Below are 17,200 nucleotides of genomic sequence, written 5' to 3'. Positions count from 1 at the left end.
ACAGTATTACTAGTGACATATCTAATTGTTATGTGTGTACACAATATTAACAGTGGCATATCTAACTGCTGTGTACACACATTATTACCAATTATGCATCACACTGTGCTGTGTATACACAGTATTAACAGTGGCATATCTAATTATTGTGTCTACACAGTACTATCAATGATGCATCACATTGTTCTGTGTGTACACATTATTACCAAAGATACATTTCATTGCTCTGTGTGTACACAGTATTACCAATGATATATTTCATTGTTATGTGTGTACACAGTATTACCAATGATGCATCACATTGTTCTGTGTATACACAGTATTAACAATGAGATATCTCATTGTTCTGTGTTCACAGTATTACCAATGAGATATTTTATTGTTTTGTGTGTACAGAGTATTACCCATGATGCATCAGATTGTTCTGTGTGTACATAGTATTACCAATGAGGCATCACATTGTTCTGTGTGTACACAGTATTACCAGTTACATATATCATTGTTCTGTGTGTACACAGTATTACCAATGATGCATCTCATTGTTCGGTGTATACACAGTATTACCAATGATGCATCATATTGTTCTGTGTGTACACATTATTACCAATGATGCATAACATTGTTCTGTGTGTATACATTATTACCAGTGACATATCTCATTGTTTTGTGTGTGTAAACAGTATTACCAATGATGCATCACATTGTTCTGTGTATACACAGTATTAACTATCAGATATATCATTGTTCTGTGTGTACACAGTATTACCAATAATGAATCACAATGTTATGTGTGCACACATTATTACCAATGAGATATCTCATTGTTCTGTGTGTAAACAGTATTACCAATGATGTGTCACATTGTTCTGTGTGTACACAGTATTACCAATGACATATCTCATTGTTTTGTTGGTACACAGTATTATCAATGACATATCTCACTGTTCTGTGTCGACACAGTATTATCAATGACATAGCTCACTGTTCTGTGTGTACACATTATTACCAATGACACATTACACTGTTATGTGTATACATATTATTACCAATGACACATCTCACTGTTCTGTGTGTACATATTATTACCAATGACACATCTCACTGTTCTGTGTGTACACAGTATTACCAATGAAAAACCATGATTATCATCATTAGATTATTTACAGAATATCACCCATTACAAAATACACTGAAATAGCAAGCTAGAATGATTACTCAAGTAACAGATAAAAAAACAACCCTTTTTCAGTCACCTACTAGAATGAGTCAAAATGTGCTTTTTGATTGGCTGAACATCTGTGATGATGTCATAGTAAAATTTCAGCTATATATATCCCTCTGTATTATATGCAAGGGGGATAATAAAGTGGATTTTCATAATCTCTTGGATGGTATCTCATAAACACTGCTTTATGATGTAAGATATGTAACAAAAATATAAAGTCGATTCTCATTTATCTGATAATATTGCTGCCTTTAACCTTTTTTGCAAGGCTTTTGGATAAACAAATATTGCAGTAGAGCTAATGGACCTTCATTGACCGTTCTGTACATTGACATTCACAAGTTCGTTAGAATAGCCACTAATTGGATTTCATTATTAATATGACCATTCTGTACAATGACATTCACAAGCTCACAAGTTCATTAGAAAGGCCACTAATTGGATCTCATTATAAATAGGACCATTCTGTACAATGACATTCACAATCTCACAAGTTAATCAGAAAGGCCACTAATTGGGTCTCATTAATAGGACCATTCTGTACAATGACATTCACAAGCTCACAAGTCAATCAGAAAGGCCATTAAATGGATCTCATTATTAATAGAGCCATTCTGAACACTGACATTCACAAGCTCACAAGTTAATCAGAAAGGCCACTAATTGGATTGCATTATTAATAGCATAGCCATGGAAACCATTTGACTATAGCACTGGATGAAATCAAATTTTTCGTTTTTGATTACTATGCATATCATTCAAACTTAATTGGCCTTACATTATTGGACACAATGAAAATGTAATGCAAACATTTAAAGCACTTCATAGTCAAATATGCCAGAGTTGGAACACAAACTTATTGGTTTCAACTAGTCATTTTAAGAAAGGAATACGTGTTTAATACCATTTTATCAAATAAATGCAATAGCCACATAAAATGGAGTTTTCATAGTCCAGCAAAAATGTCTGTGTTAAAACTCAAGACTGTTGGTTAAAATAGTAGTTGTCAGTCAAGACAACCATTTAATAATGTTAAATCAATCAATGTTACAGCCCATTAAATGGTTGTAATTCAAGACAACTATTTAATAACGTTATATCAATCAATGTTACAGCCCATTAAATGGCTGTAGCTCAAGGCAACTATTTAACAACTTTATATCAATCAATGTTATAGCCCATTAAATGGTTGTAATTCAAGACAACCATTTAATAATGTTAAATCAATCAATGTTACAGCCCATTAAATGGCTGTAGCTCAAGGCAACTATTTAATAACTTTATATCAATCAATGTTACAGCCCATTAAATGGTTGTAATTCAAGACAACTATTTAATAACGTTATATCAATCAAGGTTATAGCCCATTAAATGGTTGTAATTCAAGACAACTATTTAATAACGTTATATCAATCAATGTTACAGCCCATTAAATGGTTGTAATTCAAGACAACTATTTAATAACATTATATCAATCAAGGTTATAGCCCATTAAATGGTTGTAATTCAAGACAACTATTTAATAACGTTATATCAATCAATGTTATAGCCCATTCAATAGCTGTAAGTCAAGACAACCATTCAATAATGTTATTCCAATCAATTTTATAGCCAATTAAATGGAGGCTGAATGAAGTCAAGCACACATTATAAATTACTATTTGAACAAGATGTAGTTTACAAGTTAAAAATTTGTAGGTGGGGTTCAGAGTGGTCAGGATTGAGTTTTATTCTTAAATGATGACACCACCCAATCAATGTTTAATTTCTTGTGGCAACTTAAAACACCAAGACTAGTCTGTTTTACACCCACCATGCATTTCCTATGTATTAATTCAGATAAAGGGATAAATGGTTGTAAATAAAAAGTATACTTAAATAAGAAACAGAGACATATAGGTAGATATTGTTTTAAAGATCAAATATTGCAATAAAAAATGTTGATATACATCTGTCTAAAAAAGACAAAATTGCATTTCAATACATGTTCAAGCACCCATTCTGAAATCAAATGCATGTGCAATATGCAAGCATAAAATTCACACAAAAAAAATCAATAGTACACAATCGTTTGAAAATAAAATGATATTGTTTGTTACAAGTAAAGCATTAATTAAATTAAATAGTAGTTTGTAAAAATAATGAGACTGTTTGGGACAAGCAAACATTTAAAAGGACAAAATATAGATTGAACATTTTGACTGTTTTAAAAGAGCATATATTTGGCTTACAGTAAAGATTTCACATTTTAAACTGCAAAATGAGGTTAAAAATGCAGAAATATTGACTACATTTTTAAATCAACCTATTTGAAAAATTGTGGAAAACTGAAATTATAGACAGCATAAAAACAAGCATGAGAAGTGATATTCCAATACAAATGTTGTAGCTCTCCCTCTCTATAATACCCCCAGAACTGTATCTCTCACTCATTATAACACATTCATGACATACAACCCTCCTTCAATACAACACACCTCCAGATATACAGCTTATTATAACCTGCTTCCAGATATGTATTTTAACACAGACATACAACTCTCCCTCACTATAACACATTTCCAAATATACAGCTCCCTCATTATATCAAATTTCCATATAAAATCTCATCCTCATTATACCACTTCATATATTTTTCTCTCATTATAATACACTACAAGATAAAATGTTCACTCTTATAATACACATACAGATACACATATATCCCTCATTATAACACAGCCTTATATATACATATCTCCCTCATAATAATACTTCGAGACATACATCTCTAGCATTATAACTCACTCCCTAGATACAGTTATGCTTATTATAACACTTATATGTACAAGATCTCCCTCATTATAACATAAGTCATGTATACATCCATCAGTATAACACTTCCATATAAACAGCATGCCATCATTATAACATGCCTATGTATAGTGCTCTCCCTCATTATAGCACACTTGCATATATAGTTATCCCTGATTATAATATTTCCAGATTTACATTTCTCCTGCATTATAACATACTTTCAGATATAATAAGGTACCACTGTGAGCCCCCATCTCTATAACCACACTAATGTTACAGATTTTAGGTTAAAATGACATTCTCCTGCATGCAAATATGTTTTGATGACTTCTTTCAATGGCTGTAGATATATATGTATACATAAGTTATAATAATTTATCTATTATTGTATGTTATGTAAGGGCTTCACTGAAGATGTAATGACAGGGTCATGGAATAGTACAAAAACATGTATTGAAAATATGGTAATTCTGAGGTATTTCTTTGCTTTGGCATTCTATTTATTTCTATTCAAAGCATTAGTTATATATTCACAATAAAACTTGTCTAGAGAGCAAATGATATTAGAGATCATTTGTCTTGAGAGACAATTGCAATGATACATCATTTGTCTTGAGGGACAACTGCTATGAGAGATCATTTGCTTTTTTTTTTTTTTTTTTTTTTTTTTTTTATTAACCCCGTAATAGGTTGACCACTGGGTTGGGGAACCATCCCAGGATCACCTTACAATCAAACATTTCTGGTTATCAGATAATCTAGGGATAATAAATATAATCTACAGAGAAAGTAAAAAAGAAAAACACACACACACACACGCATATACACATGCATATGGCCAAAATCTAGGTGACATGGCTTTTGTGATATTACAGTATTTTGTTCCTGTTTACCCTCAAGTCAGAGACAAGTTAAATGTTCATTGTTGAGGTCCATTTTTGAAGAAATTGGTCCTCTTTTTTATTTACCTTGGCAGTGTAATTTTCAATGTTCTTATGCATTGCAACTATTTGCTTAAAAGCAAAAATAGAAGGATTTTTCATATTGAATCTGCAAGTATAAATATAATATTTTGCCAAAATAAGCAGAAAATTACCCAAACTGTCCAGTTGTTCACTTCCTAAAAATGTTTCTTTTTTGGACAGATGTACAATATTTGGGCAAAAAGGTGCAAAAACTTCATTAAAACGGTACCAAAACTGTGAAGTAATACTGCAGTCATAAAAGAGATGCTCAATACTTTCAATTTCACTCTTACAGAAAGTACATTTGTTGTCATCAAATATGTTAATTCTTTTAAGAAAATCATTAGTAGCGATTATTCTATGGATTAATTTAAAGTTAAAAGAGATCAACTTGGTATCCTTGGTACAGCATTTTGCCCGGCTATATATATCAGACCACTCCTCACTACTTATATTTTTATTTAATACTTGCATCCAAGTTTCTTGCTTCGCAGTGTGTTGCCTTTTAGCTTCCTGTAAAAGATCTTTGTAAATAAACTTGAGTGAATCTTGTTTTCGCAAGTTCGTTATTTTATCCTCCTGCTTATCAAAATTATTATGTACTAGGTGGTTTTTTATGGCATCTTTCCATGCTTTAGGAATTCTGGATATTAAGGAGAAGTATTTCAAGAAATCATCGCTTCCAGTTTTTTGTTTTATTATCTCAAAAGGTATTAAATTACCGTGAACATCTACTAGATCGTTCAGAATTTCAAAACCAGCTTCTGTCCAGGATTTGTATTGATAGATCATTTTAGGGGGGACAAAATTTAAAATACTCATGGATAGATACTCGTTAGGATTTTGCGGTTCTTCTTTCCATTTAGATACTGCCAAAATTACATCTCTCCAAAAACTGTTTTTAATGAACTTACAAAATTCTTCTAATTTTCTTCTCCCTAAATTCCAAATATCCTTTTTATTTCTGAGTATAGTTGTATTGACTAAGTTCTGCCACGTTCCATTTTCCTTTTCCAGCAATCTTTTAACCCATCTTATCTTAATATACCTAATGAATGAAAATATGTGTATCATATTTAGTCCTCCCTCGTTTTCTGGGGAAACTAGTATATCACATTTTATCCTCTCTACTTTTCCACCCCATACAAATTTAAATAACATGCGATTTAGTTCTGCTTCAACTTTTGCTGATGGGTTAGGAAGTGCTGAAAAAAGATGTATGAATATGGGCAGAACAAGAGTCTTTACAACAATTACTTTACCAACTATTGATAGATGTCTTTGACTCCAGCTTGCCAGTATTCGTTTTGCCTTTGTTAGTTTCTTCATATAATTGATTTCCACCATCTGTTGTAAATCTGGAGAAAATTCTATGCCAAGGAGTGTAAAGTTAGAAGAGGACCAAATTAGGCCCATTTCGGGACATATTCTTTCATTAGAAAATTTCCTGTTTCCAATCCAAATAGCTTTTGTTTTTGTTATGTTACATTTAAGTCCCGATAATAGAGAAAAACCTTGCAAGATATTCATAGTTGCTTCAAGAGAAAAACTAGATCCATCAAGAAGAATAAAAGCGTCATCGGCATACTGACCCAATTTATATTCACTGGCGTCAAAGATTACTCCCCGTACATCCACGTTTTGCTTTAAAGTTATAGCTAAAATCTCAACTCCAATGATAAACAAATAAAGTGCAAGGGGATCTCCTTGATGACATCCTCTTTCAAGTCTGAAAAAAGATGACATATGTCCATTATTTATAACACAACTATTAGAGTCATTACAAAACAGTTTAAACCACTTACAAACGGAATCACCAAAATTAAAAGATTGTAGAGCTTCTTCTACAAAGATCCAGTTAATTGAGTCAAAGGCTTTTTCGAAATCTATTAACAATAATAAACCATATCTGTTTTCATTCTCAAGTTGGTCCATGATATCATATAATAGTCTGGTGTTTTCTCCAATGAATCTACCCTTCATATATCCTTTCTGAGTATCGCTGATTATTGATGGAAGAACCTTTTTAATCCTAGCTGCAATTGCTCCCGAAGCAATCTTATAATCAGTATTTAAAAGTGATATAGGTCTCCAGTTTTTAAAATATCTTCTGTCTTTTTCCTCCTTTGGTAGACAGGTGATGACTCCTTGAGTCTGAAAATCTGAAAGTTTTCCTACAGTATATCCGTAATTTATTGATCTACATATAAATCCCCCCAGAGACTTCCAAAATAATTTATAGAACTCTACAGTGAATCCATCCGAGCCAGGACTTTTTCCATTTTCCATCTGTTTTAGAGACATACCAAATTCATTAATTGTAAGCAGACCCTCGCATGATTCTCTTTCCTCTCGACTAAGTTTAATATTGTGATTAAAAAATCTATTTCGAGTTTCATGAATGGCCTCATCATCAAGCTGAGCAATTCTACTTTTGAACAATTCCATATAAAACTGTTTTTGTGCTTCTAAAATATCTATTTGGTCAGATATATTTGTCCCATCATCTAAAATAATTTCCTTTATTGTCTTATTAACATAGTTTCTTTTTTCAAGATTTAAAAAGTACTTTGTGCTTTTTTCCCCAAATTCATACCATCTAGCTTTAGATCTTAATATAACACCTTCTATGTATTTTTTCCTAGATTCCTCTAATTCTGCTTTTTTTCTCTCTAAATTTTCCAGAATTTCCCCATTTATGTTATTCGACAGTCCCCCTTGAATTTCTATTATTTCCTGCTCAATTTTCTTTAATTTTTCCTGTTTCTCTTTTGATTTCCTAATAGAATAACCTATAGTTTCAGATCTTATTTTCATTTTCAAAATTTCAAAGAACATTTGGTCGTTACAGGAAAGAGAAACATGGAGAGAGTCATCTTTATTTCCCCCTACATAATATTCATTTACAGTGTCAGTTATACATTTTTTGACCAAATCAGTATACTCAATGTTCCTCAACAGTTGGTTATTAAATTTCCAATATCCTTTTCCCCTTGGAAACGTTGAAAACGCCACACTCAAAACAATAGCTGAATGATCAGTCTTGTACCCTGGTAAGATACATGCATCTGCTGTATTCATATGAATGTCATCTGATACAAGAAAGTAATCTAGTCTACTTTGTTTCAAGGGAGATTTTTGCCTCCAGGTATACATCTTTAAGTCTTGGTTGGAATTTCGCCAGGGATCAATTAATTCCAATTTGTTTTTCAGGTCTTGAATCGCTGCCCTAGACTGTTGGTGTTTGTCATGTAAAATATTATAAGTATCCAAATCTAAGTCTTGAACAGTATTCCAGTCTCCGCACATTATAATTGATGAGTTCTCAAAACATAAAGTCTCCTCCTTTAACTTTCTAAAAAAGCTAGGATTATCATCATTATAACCATACAAATTCACGAGGGTTATTCTGTTGCCATTAATTGTAATATCTAAAATAATAAATCTCCCTTGACTGTCACATCTTTCTCTATGAATTATAAATTCAAAAGTATTTCTAAAAAATATTGCAACCCCAGCACTCTTAGTAGAGCAGTGGCTAAATATACATTTGTATCCCCATTCAGCTGCCCAATATATTTCATCGTTCTTTGTACTATGAGTTTCTTGCAAGCATATTATAGATACATTCTTTTGTTTTACCCAGTGAAAAATATCCCTTCGTTTTAAGACTGAACCTTGCAGGCCTCTAACATTAATAGATATAATTTTTATTTTATTATCCATGAAAACAGCAGAAATTTTACACATACATATTCTTGTACAGGAATGTATGAAGTAATTATCACCTTGAGTTTATCATATGCATGGCTTTCACACTCACACTCACACAGAATACAAACATCCATAATAAAATCATCCATGGTGTTACAGTAAAGGCTGTAGCTTTGGCTGCTTTTGACATTGATACAGTATACTATGGACAACAAGTGAAACAACTCCATTTGTGATAACTCTTATGCACCTCTGACAGACCTTTCTGGAGCTAGAGATAGTTTTGTAAACCAAACGGCACAGATTAAAAAGGATATAAATTACAACTTAATGAATGAAAAAAAGGGGTAAAAGGGAAGAAAAAGAAAGAGTGAAAGAGCGCATACAAGGAAGTGGTGGGTAATTGAATGTATGAGCAAAAAATGTGAGACTGAGAGATTTATCATGGAAGAGTAATGTTGAGAAAAGTGAGTAAACAACTTAGTAAATGTGTATATGAGAGTATAAGAGTGAAAGATGATTTATAAACTAGTGAGAGAATTTATTAGGGAGAGATATAACAGTGGACCAGTGAATCATCAGACATATAAATTATGGATAAAATTGGTGAGGGAAAGAAGTGTCTTATACACAAAATATTAAAACAAACTAGAGTAGAAAAAGGAGTATAAAAACGAAAGTTCACATACCTATTCGGTCAATTTCATAAGTTCACAGAATTGCTTATTACACTTATAATCTAATTTTCTCATCAATTTCATCATAAATGTCAAATTTTATCCTTTTTCCTGATTTGGTTTTACCATACACAGATCCATTAAAGTACCATGCCCTGTCAATTTCTTGATGCCTAGATAATTTATTTATAAGTTCAGTATTCAGCCTGGTTACATCCTCTACCAGTCTAATTCCTTTGTACTGCAGAAAATCCTTCCGCTTCTTGATAATTGGAAGTTTACAATCCAGACTCCAGAATTTGACAATCACTGGCCTTGGTTGTCCCTGTCGACCTGGAATCCTATGCACAGCCACTATGTCCCTGTTATCTAAATTAATTTTTGTGACTTCCTTCACCAACTTCGGAATTCTTTCTCTCAGATTTTCATTTTCCTCCTCCTCCAGCCCTAAAACTTTTATGTTCAGCTTCCTTGAATATTGTTCAAACTGGTTTGAAGCTGCACTTGCTTGCTCTGATCTCCTCTCATAATCTTTCATATCAATCCTCATTTTATCATTTTCCTTCTTTGCTTCTTGTAATTTTTCTAACAGTTGGTGGTTTTCAAATTCCAGTGAATCCACCCTGTCCATCAACTCTCCTGTCCTCTCCTTTATTACCCTCTCACTTTCTGCTACTATCTCCTTTCTCAGATCTTCCTTCACATTCTCTAACAGTTTCCTCACAACAGTTGTAACAATTTCTGCTAGGTCATCCTTTTTCACCAAGTCAGCAATAGCAGATGTAAAATCTGCTTTTGAAATGCTCCCTCTGAGACTTTGCTTTATTTCATCCAAGTCCAGCTGAATTGTACTCAAGGTTGATTCACTCATACTTGTGTCAGATGTCTCCATTAGGGTGCCACTTTGTAATCTGGTTTTTATTTGTTGCTTGCCTTGATCTTTCTTTCCACTCATACTTGTAGATAATCTTGTTTGGACTAATTTTTTCTCACTACTCAGTTGTGACACTGACATTTATTACTCACCATGTGCCAAACAATTCTTACAGTTGAAGGCAAACTACACTGAAGTAAGTAAATGAGTCAAACAGATCAGGTAGGGAATGTCTCAAAACTGCACCACTAAACTTCCATCTCTATTCCATCATATTTGAATTTTGAATGGAAAAACATATTTTTTTTTCAAAACTGATTAAGATCTACCAATAATGTTGTATGTCCTGCATTCCTTGAATATTCACACATAATCCCAACAAGTATGAACCATTTCACTGTAAAAATAACCACTTATAACTGCCAAAATCTACAGAGCCCACTTTACTAGCTTCCACCTATAGCCGCCATTACTGCAGAACCTCCGAGATCATTTGCTTTTGGAGACCAGCTTCTCCATGCATAGATTCATTGATTATATAGTACTATAACTTGTCATAAGAATTCACCTGTCTTAAGAGAATGTTATCTTTGGAAGAAGTAGTGTTCTTTCAAGACAGGTTCTAGTATATGATCATAGGCCATCTGTAGTGCATATTGGGAATTTTGAGTGTGTGCATGTGATTTGGATTTTTACGTAGCTTTAAAAAAAATTCAGTCATATCTCTATGATGTCTGCAGTGTGGCAGTTTATAGTGATGTCTAGCACTGGGGCATCAAGCCAAAGACATATAGCATGATGTCCCACCCAGTCATATTATCTTGACACCAGACCAACCAGTCCTAACACTAACCCCTTAATGCTGAGCACCAAGCAAGGCAGATGTTAGTACTATTTTTTAAGTCTTTGGTATGATTCGGCCAGGGATCGAACCCACGCCCTCCCACATCCAAAGTGGATGCTCTAACCACCAGGCCGCTGGAGCAGTTAGGGTATTTTTACAATATATGTGTATATCATCATGCACTGCCCAAGTTTATGTTGCCATGGAGATTTTATTGCATCATATGTATAATAAACATCCTATATTGAACAATGAATAGATACAATTATCTTGGAAAACATTTATTGTTATGCATAAAAAACAACCTGACTGTATTGAGCGTTCAGTAGATATAATTTTCATGGAATGCATCTATTGCTAAAAACAGTTATAGAACTTTCTTAAGATAAACACTGATAGCTTACTTTTGTGCTGGAACAAATGTAAGGGATTTAATGTTACAACTTCCAAGACTGTTACCCAGAGAACATCCTTATGTTATATCCCCAAATATTACATTAAATAACCCTGCACAAATTTAAGCTTTCAGTGCTTATCAAGTGAAAAATCTATAACTGTCCTACTACATGGTCACTAAATAAATTAAACAAGAAATAATAAATTTAGCTTGCAACACATTCTGACTTTTCCCCTAGAATTGAACATGAAACACAAACTGTAACCGATGTCAGTGAAGCACAAAATAAGGTCAGTAGTGACTAGTTTAGAAACATCATCCTCTATAATATAGATTCAGCCTGTAATATATCAGACACTGCCTGTCATATATCAGACCTAGCCTGCTGTATATCAGACCCTTCCTGTAATATATCAGACCCAGCCTGTAATATATCAGGCTCAGCTTGCTGTATATCAGACCCTTCCTGTAATATATCAGACCCGGCCTGTTGTATATCATCACACTCAGTGCCTAACATACTACTGTTAAAATCAGACCACAAGCCATTTGAGGACAGAGCAGGTTCCACTCCTTCAAGGTACAGTATGGAGTCTGCTAGAGCTGTAGAAAAAGATTAAAATTAACCATGTCAATGGCAGAAGTGAGCACTGTCACACATCAGCTGTGAGAACAAGCACAAAATCAGTGAAAAGAAATATAACAGGTATGAGGACAAACACAGCAATTTTCAAACAATTAAGCCAAGTGTTCCATAGAATGAGATCTGAAAAAGGTGTTATTATAATATCATAAGCTGTATGCTAACATGGATGAGACAGAAAGTCTTAGTGCATCAGAATAGAAGTGTCATCTACAAATAAAACAGTAACCATGACATAAAATAACTAAATTATTATTTCTATAGTAAAACACTGATTAACCTCAGTCAATACAGAATTTGTAGGGACATACACATTTGTATCACTATGTGTTTGTATCATTACACATTTGTATGATATCCCCATGTATTAACATACCAGTGGACTAAAGTGTGATGATATACTAATAATCTTCCAATTAATCACAGTAATATAATCCAATATGTCCTTGTCTGAATTCAATATAATACAAAAGTAATACTTCACTTTAATATTTTAGATTTGAGTGGAATTATTTATTCAAATTATTATGTCTCAAATTACAAAGTGCTCAATAATTATTGTGGAAAATGTGATGTGTGTTGTGATGTGATTTAGATTTTTAACACAACTTTAACAATATTTCAGTCATATCGCTATGACGTCTGCAATGTGGCAGTTTATAGTGATGTCAACTGTGGCATCATGCCACAGACATGTAGAATGATGTCCCGCCCAGTAACATTATCCTGACACCAGTCCGACTAGTCCTAACACTAACCTCTTAATGCCAAGTGCCAAGCAAGGAAGCTATTAGTATCATTTTTGTAAGTCTTTAATACGACTTGGGCCAGGGTTCGAACCCACTACCTCCTGCATATGAGGCAGACGCTCTAACCACTAGGCCACCAGAGCAGTTTTTGTGGACAAAGACATTTACTTGATATAATAGTGAATTCAAACCAGGACATCTGGATTATATTACTGTGATTCATCAAAAGACTGTTAGCATTTCATCACACTTCAGGCTGCTTGTACATCAGTACATTCAAGACTATTGACACATCAACACCTTGGATCTTTATTGAACATCACTGGAATTTAATTAGAACTTTATTCATTATGATTGGTGATATAAATATTTTGATTTATATGGGATTTAATTACAATTTTCTGTGAAACATAAATTATGATATTTTCAAATATCTTTCAAAATTTTATTCTCTGGACAGCATCAGAACTTGAAGGTATTCTTACTAAAATCATTTGTGTCAAGTATCTTGTATGTGAGCCTGTTGTAACCCATTTTTAAAAATTATTGCAGAGAGTTCCTATCACTGTAATCATTACCTCCATCATGAACTATCAGACATTCAAATACAGAGACAGATTCATCTTGCTAGTCCTGTACTGGATGGTATTCATTCTCTCTGTGAGGAATATGGTTCACTTGATTTTCAGTCCTTTGGCTTAATGGAATGGGGGTTGAAGCTTTGGTTGGAGACAATTAATTTCAAACTGGTCTTTCATACAATTTGTTGACAAGTGTTGATAAAAGAATTTACCAATACTGAACATTATGGCTCTTTTACATGAATTGTTTTTGTGTGGTGAGTTTTTGTGCCAGAATATTGTTCATCCATGGATTGATAAATTAATGCATTATGTATTTATCCACATTGGAAGTGTAGATTCTCATCCAAGAATTTCTTGCTTTTAAGACTTTTGTTTGAGTCAGCTGTGACTGCAGTGCTCTGTATCTTATGTTGGATGCATAGAAAGCCTAATGTGAATGCAACAGAAGCGTCAGCCATAGTTGATTTTGTTTCTTGTACAATCCTGCCAAGTTGCACCATTTTCAGGAGGAAATTTCAAATTTAGTATTGAATGTGCCTATATTCTTATTACCAGCTCTTATATCATGTCAAAAATCCAGAAAATTAATTTGACGTGTCAGATTTGAAAAATGAGACTAGATTCACTGAGATAATGAAGAAGTGTCCATTTTGTTTTATTGCCCCTGGTATGAGCATGCAAGTATGATATTTCCTTGTAACCAGAGATTAAGCTAATAAACACAGGTTTACACTTTATGCACAGTCTAAATTTATCGCAGGTAGCACCTAGAACCAGTATATGTTCCTCAGGACGGGTGCATATCTAATAGTATTTTTAGGAGCTGGTAAACAGCTCCTACCATGGTGGCCATTTTTATACTGATGGTCTCATTTAAAACAAAGGGTCAATACCTTTAATGAAGACAAGTCAAACATTTTTTTAAAAAATATGTAAGAAAGGCATCTGCTTTTGGCCAGTATTCTCCCTTTAATTGGTAGTGAAATGTAAATACATAAAGATGGTAACCATGGATACTGACAGGCACTAACTTCTTTTCTGCATAGAGTCATATCATACATTAAGCTGAGGTAACTGTGCTTTTATGGGAGAGCTGTATTCTGCTTGTGCCTGAAGAAAAAGCTCCATTTCTCCTCATTCACTTTAATGGTAGGGGGTCTCCCTAATTGAGAAAAATTTGTCCAACACGTGTTCGAAAGAACTGTTTCATTCTAAGAGATTGTGTAATATAAACCTAGCAGGCACAGCCACATCTCTTAGTCCATCTGTATTTAGGAATGTTTTAGCAGACGTGGAGAATGCAGAGTCTTCTGGTAATCTCTTCTGCTTTTTGAGTCCAAAATTCATGAGTTCATAGATTTATGATTGCTTTCTACCAGATGGGAGCATTCAAAACTTTCCAAATCAAAGGGATTGAGAGAAAAGAGTATGCATCAGGACCATTCTTGAGTTGGTGTTGAATTTACAGGCTTTCAGATCTGGGATTGGCAAAAAAAAAAAGTCTGGAGACTGGCATTCTTTTCTTAAATATGTCCCCAAGCAAATGACTTCAGCAGGTGTATGTTCAATTGAAGACCAATGGATGAAATGAAAGAACCACTCAGAATGAATTAGCTGATTCCACTGGAAAATACAGCCCACTTGGACAATGAGGCTATCTGGAATGTTGCAGATTTCAATTTATATTTGTTGATGATTACACCACCTATGAAGACCTCATGCCTGAAGGAAAAGGTCTGGAACATTGGTGATCCATTGCCTTCTTATGAAACTAACAACAACTGAGTCAACAGACAGAAAGAGAATGAGTTTTTCAGACAGCATATTCTGCCCATGACTGAAAATGCATTTACTGTGGCCTCCATCTACAGAAGATTGATTAGTAATGAGTTCTCTTGAAGGTTCCAAACCCCACCAACTTCTTGAACAAAGTGCAAGAGGATAATGATCTCAAGTAGTTTATATTGCAGTGTGATACCTGCTCTAAGCTAAATAGGGTCCTCCCATTCGCAGATGACAGAACACATGTAGTCCAAAATTCTGATTATTTTATGAAGAATGCACCATTTTGGCTACAAATGGGATCAAATGATCATCTGCAGAGATCTCACAAACAGCCAGTCCAGGACAAGGGGATCCTGTGCTATACTTTAGAAGGCCCAAGAGGAAAAGAAATTCACAGGCTGAAATTTGATTCTGTAAGAACGATTAACTCTACCAATATGATTTTCAAAGTACATTCAGAAAAATAGACTCAGTTCCTGAGAGTTCAGAACTCCATACCTTGGTGGAAGAAATGCAGCAATAGAGTGATGTCAGATTTGTTGACAAGGCATGACAAAGATGGGCAACAAGCAGGCCATACTGTACATCAGATCTGCATCATTTTTATTCAGTGTGAACCAGACATACTGTACATCATCAAATCTACATCATTTTCATTCAGTATGAACCAGACATGGTAAGAATTCCTTTGGTGAAACTCTACATAGCTATGTCATTCATTTCATTTAGGACATGAAATAAAGCTCAGGTGGCCATCTTGGAGGTCTGACTGACACCATTTTCATCTAGTACTAAAGGGATAAAACAGATTTTTCAGTGACAATCCTGTGTAGATGTGACAATATATTCAGGAGGATAAGCAATAGGGAGATTTTAGAGAGGTCCACCAAGCCATCCATGCTAGATGTCAGATAGTGTGTGAATTTCATTTAGGTCCAACTAGACTTTACATTAACCATGGGGTTAAAGTTCAGTAAAGTTTGATGGCAATCCTCTCAATAGTTCAGGTGGATTAGCTATAACATCCTTGGTATTATGGATGCCCAATGCCAGACTGGATGAGAGTCCATTACACAAATTTTTGTCTATGATTACCAAAGTGACAGTGCATATGTAGAACCATCTCTCCATCTCTATTCAATTAATTATAGGATCAGCTCTGAATAGATAATATGAATTAATTTTATTTCTCACTATCACATTTTCATGGTAACCTGAGACCTCTGTGTCCTTCACTTAATGCTCACCTATTCCTAGACTGCTTCAAACATTCTTGAAAAATTATTACGGTGGGTCCTACAAGCATGCATTGATAATGAGTCTCTACCAGCCAGATGTATGATGATGATAATCAAAAACTGAAAATCAAAATCAATCTCATTCAACCAGGCTCCTTGTGTAGATACATGAGATCTCTGGCAAATGGATTGAGATTTCACAAATTGTCATTTAAATGGAAATGTATGAGAATTTTTTTAAGGTCAGAATTTACAGGTACCCAATTACATTGTTTTACTTTTTCAAGGAAATTTATTTTATTTTGCAAGCACTATAATTAACTTTGTAAAAACGTTGAAAGAATGGTGATTTTGGTATGTATATTCCACATAATTTTCAAATTACTTGTTTAAACAAATAACTCTTGAATATTTATTGTTCAAATGGACCTAGAAAAGACACTGAAGTAGAGTGGACTCTGGGGCACGAGATTATAGGTGATGTCATCTTATCTACATCAGTTTGGGAGTTAGCAGTCTCATTATAATGAGTTTCAATCTCTTGGAGTTTTTACAACTTTAAGCAAAAAATATTCTCAATCCATTCCCATTGTCAATATGTCATTCTGTTTTTGCTTTTCATTCTTGCCATGACTTCAGAGCAGTTTCACTCACTGACATAGCCGAGGTTATCATATCTCAGTTCCTAGTTATACTGATGGTAGTTTTT

At 33.8% G+C, this 17,200-nt stretch overlaps 1 protein-coding gene across 1 annotated transcript in view; it reads right to left on the bottom strand.

The window, feature by feature from the left end:
• Positions 1–11,853: 11,853 nt before the first annotated feature.
• Positions 11,854–17,200, bottom strand: part of LOC149782374 (uncharacterized) — an 83,530-nt gene continuing 78,183 nt past the window's right edge. Inside the window, exon 14 of the mRNA XM_089935119.1 lies at positions 11,854–12,095. Coding sequence (XP_089791245.1) covers positions 11,857–12,095 — 239 coding nt within the window. The 3' untranslated portion in view covers positions 11,854–11,856. The remainder of the gene's footprint in view (positions 12,096–17,200) is intronic.

Source organism: Sinohyriopsis cumingii, chromosome 15 (assembly GCF_028554795.1).
Source record: "Sinohyriopsis cumingii isolate HCF-2022 chromosome 15, ASM2855479v2, whole genome shotgun sequence".
Taxonomy (NCBI): Eukaryota; Metazoa; Mollusca; class Bivalvia; order Unionida; family Unionidae; genus Sinohyriopsis; species Sinohyriopsis cumingii.
The sequence above is the reverse complement of the archived record's forward strand: the minus strand, read 5'-3'. Positions and strand labels throughout refer to the sequence as shown.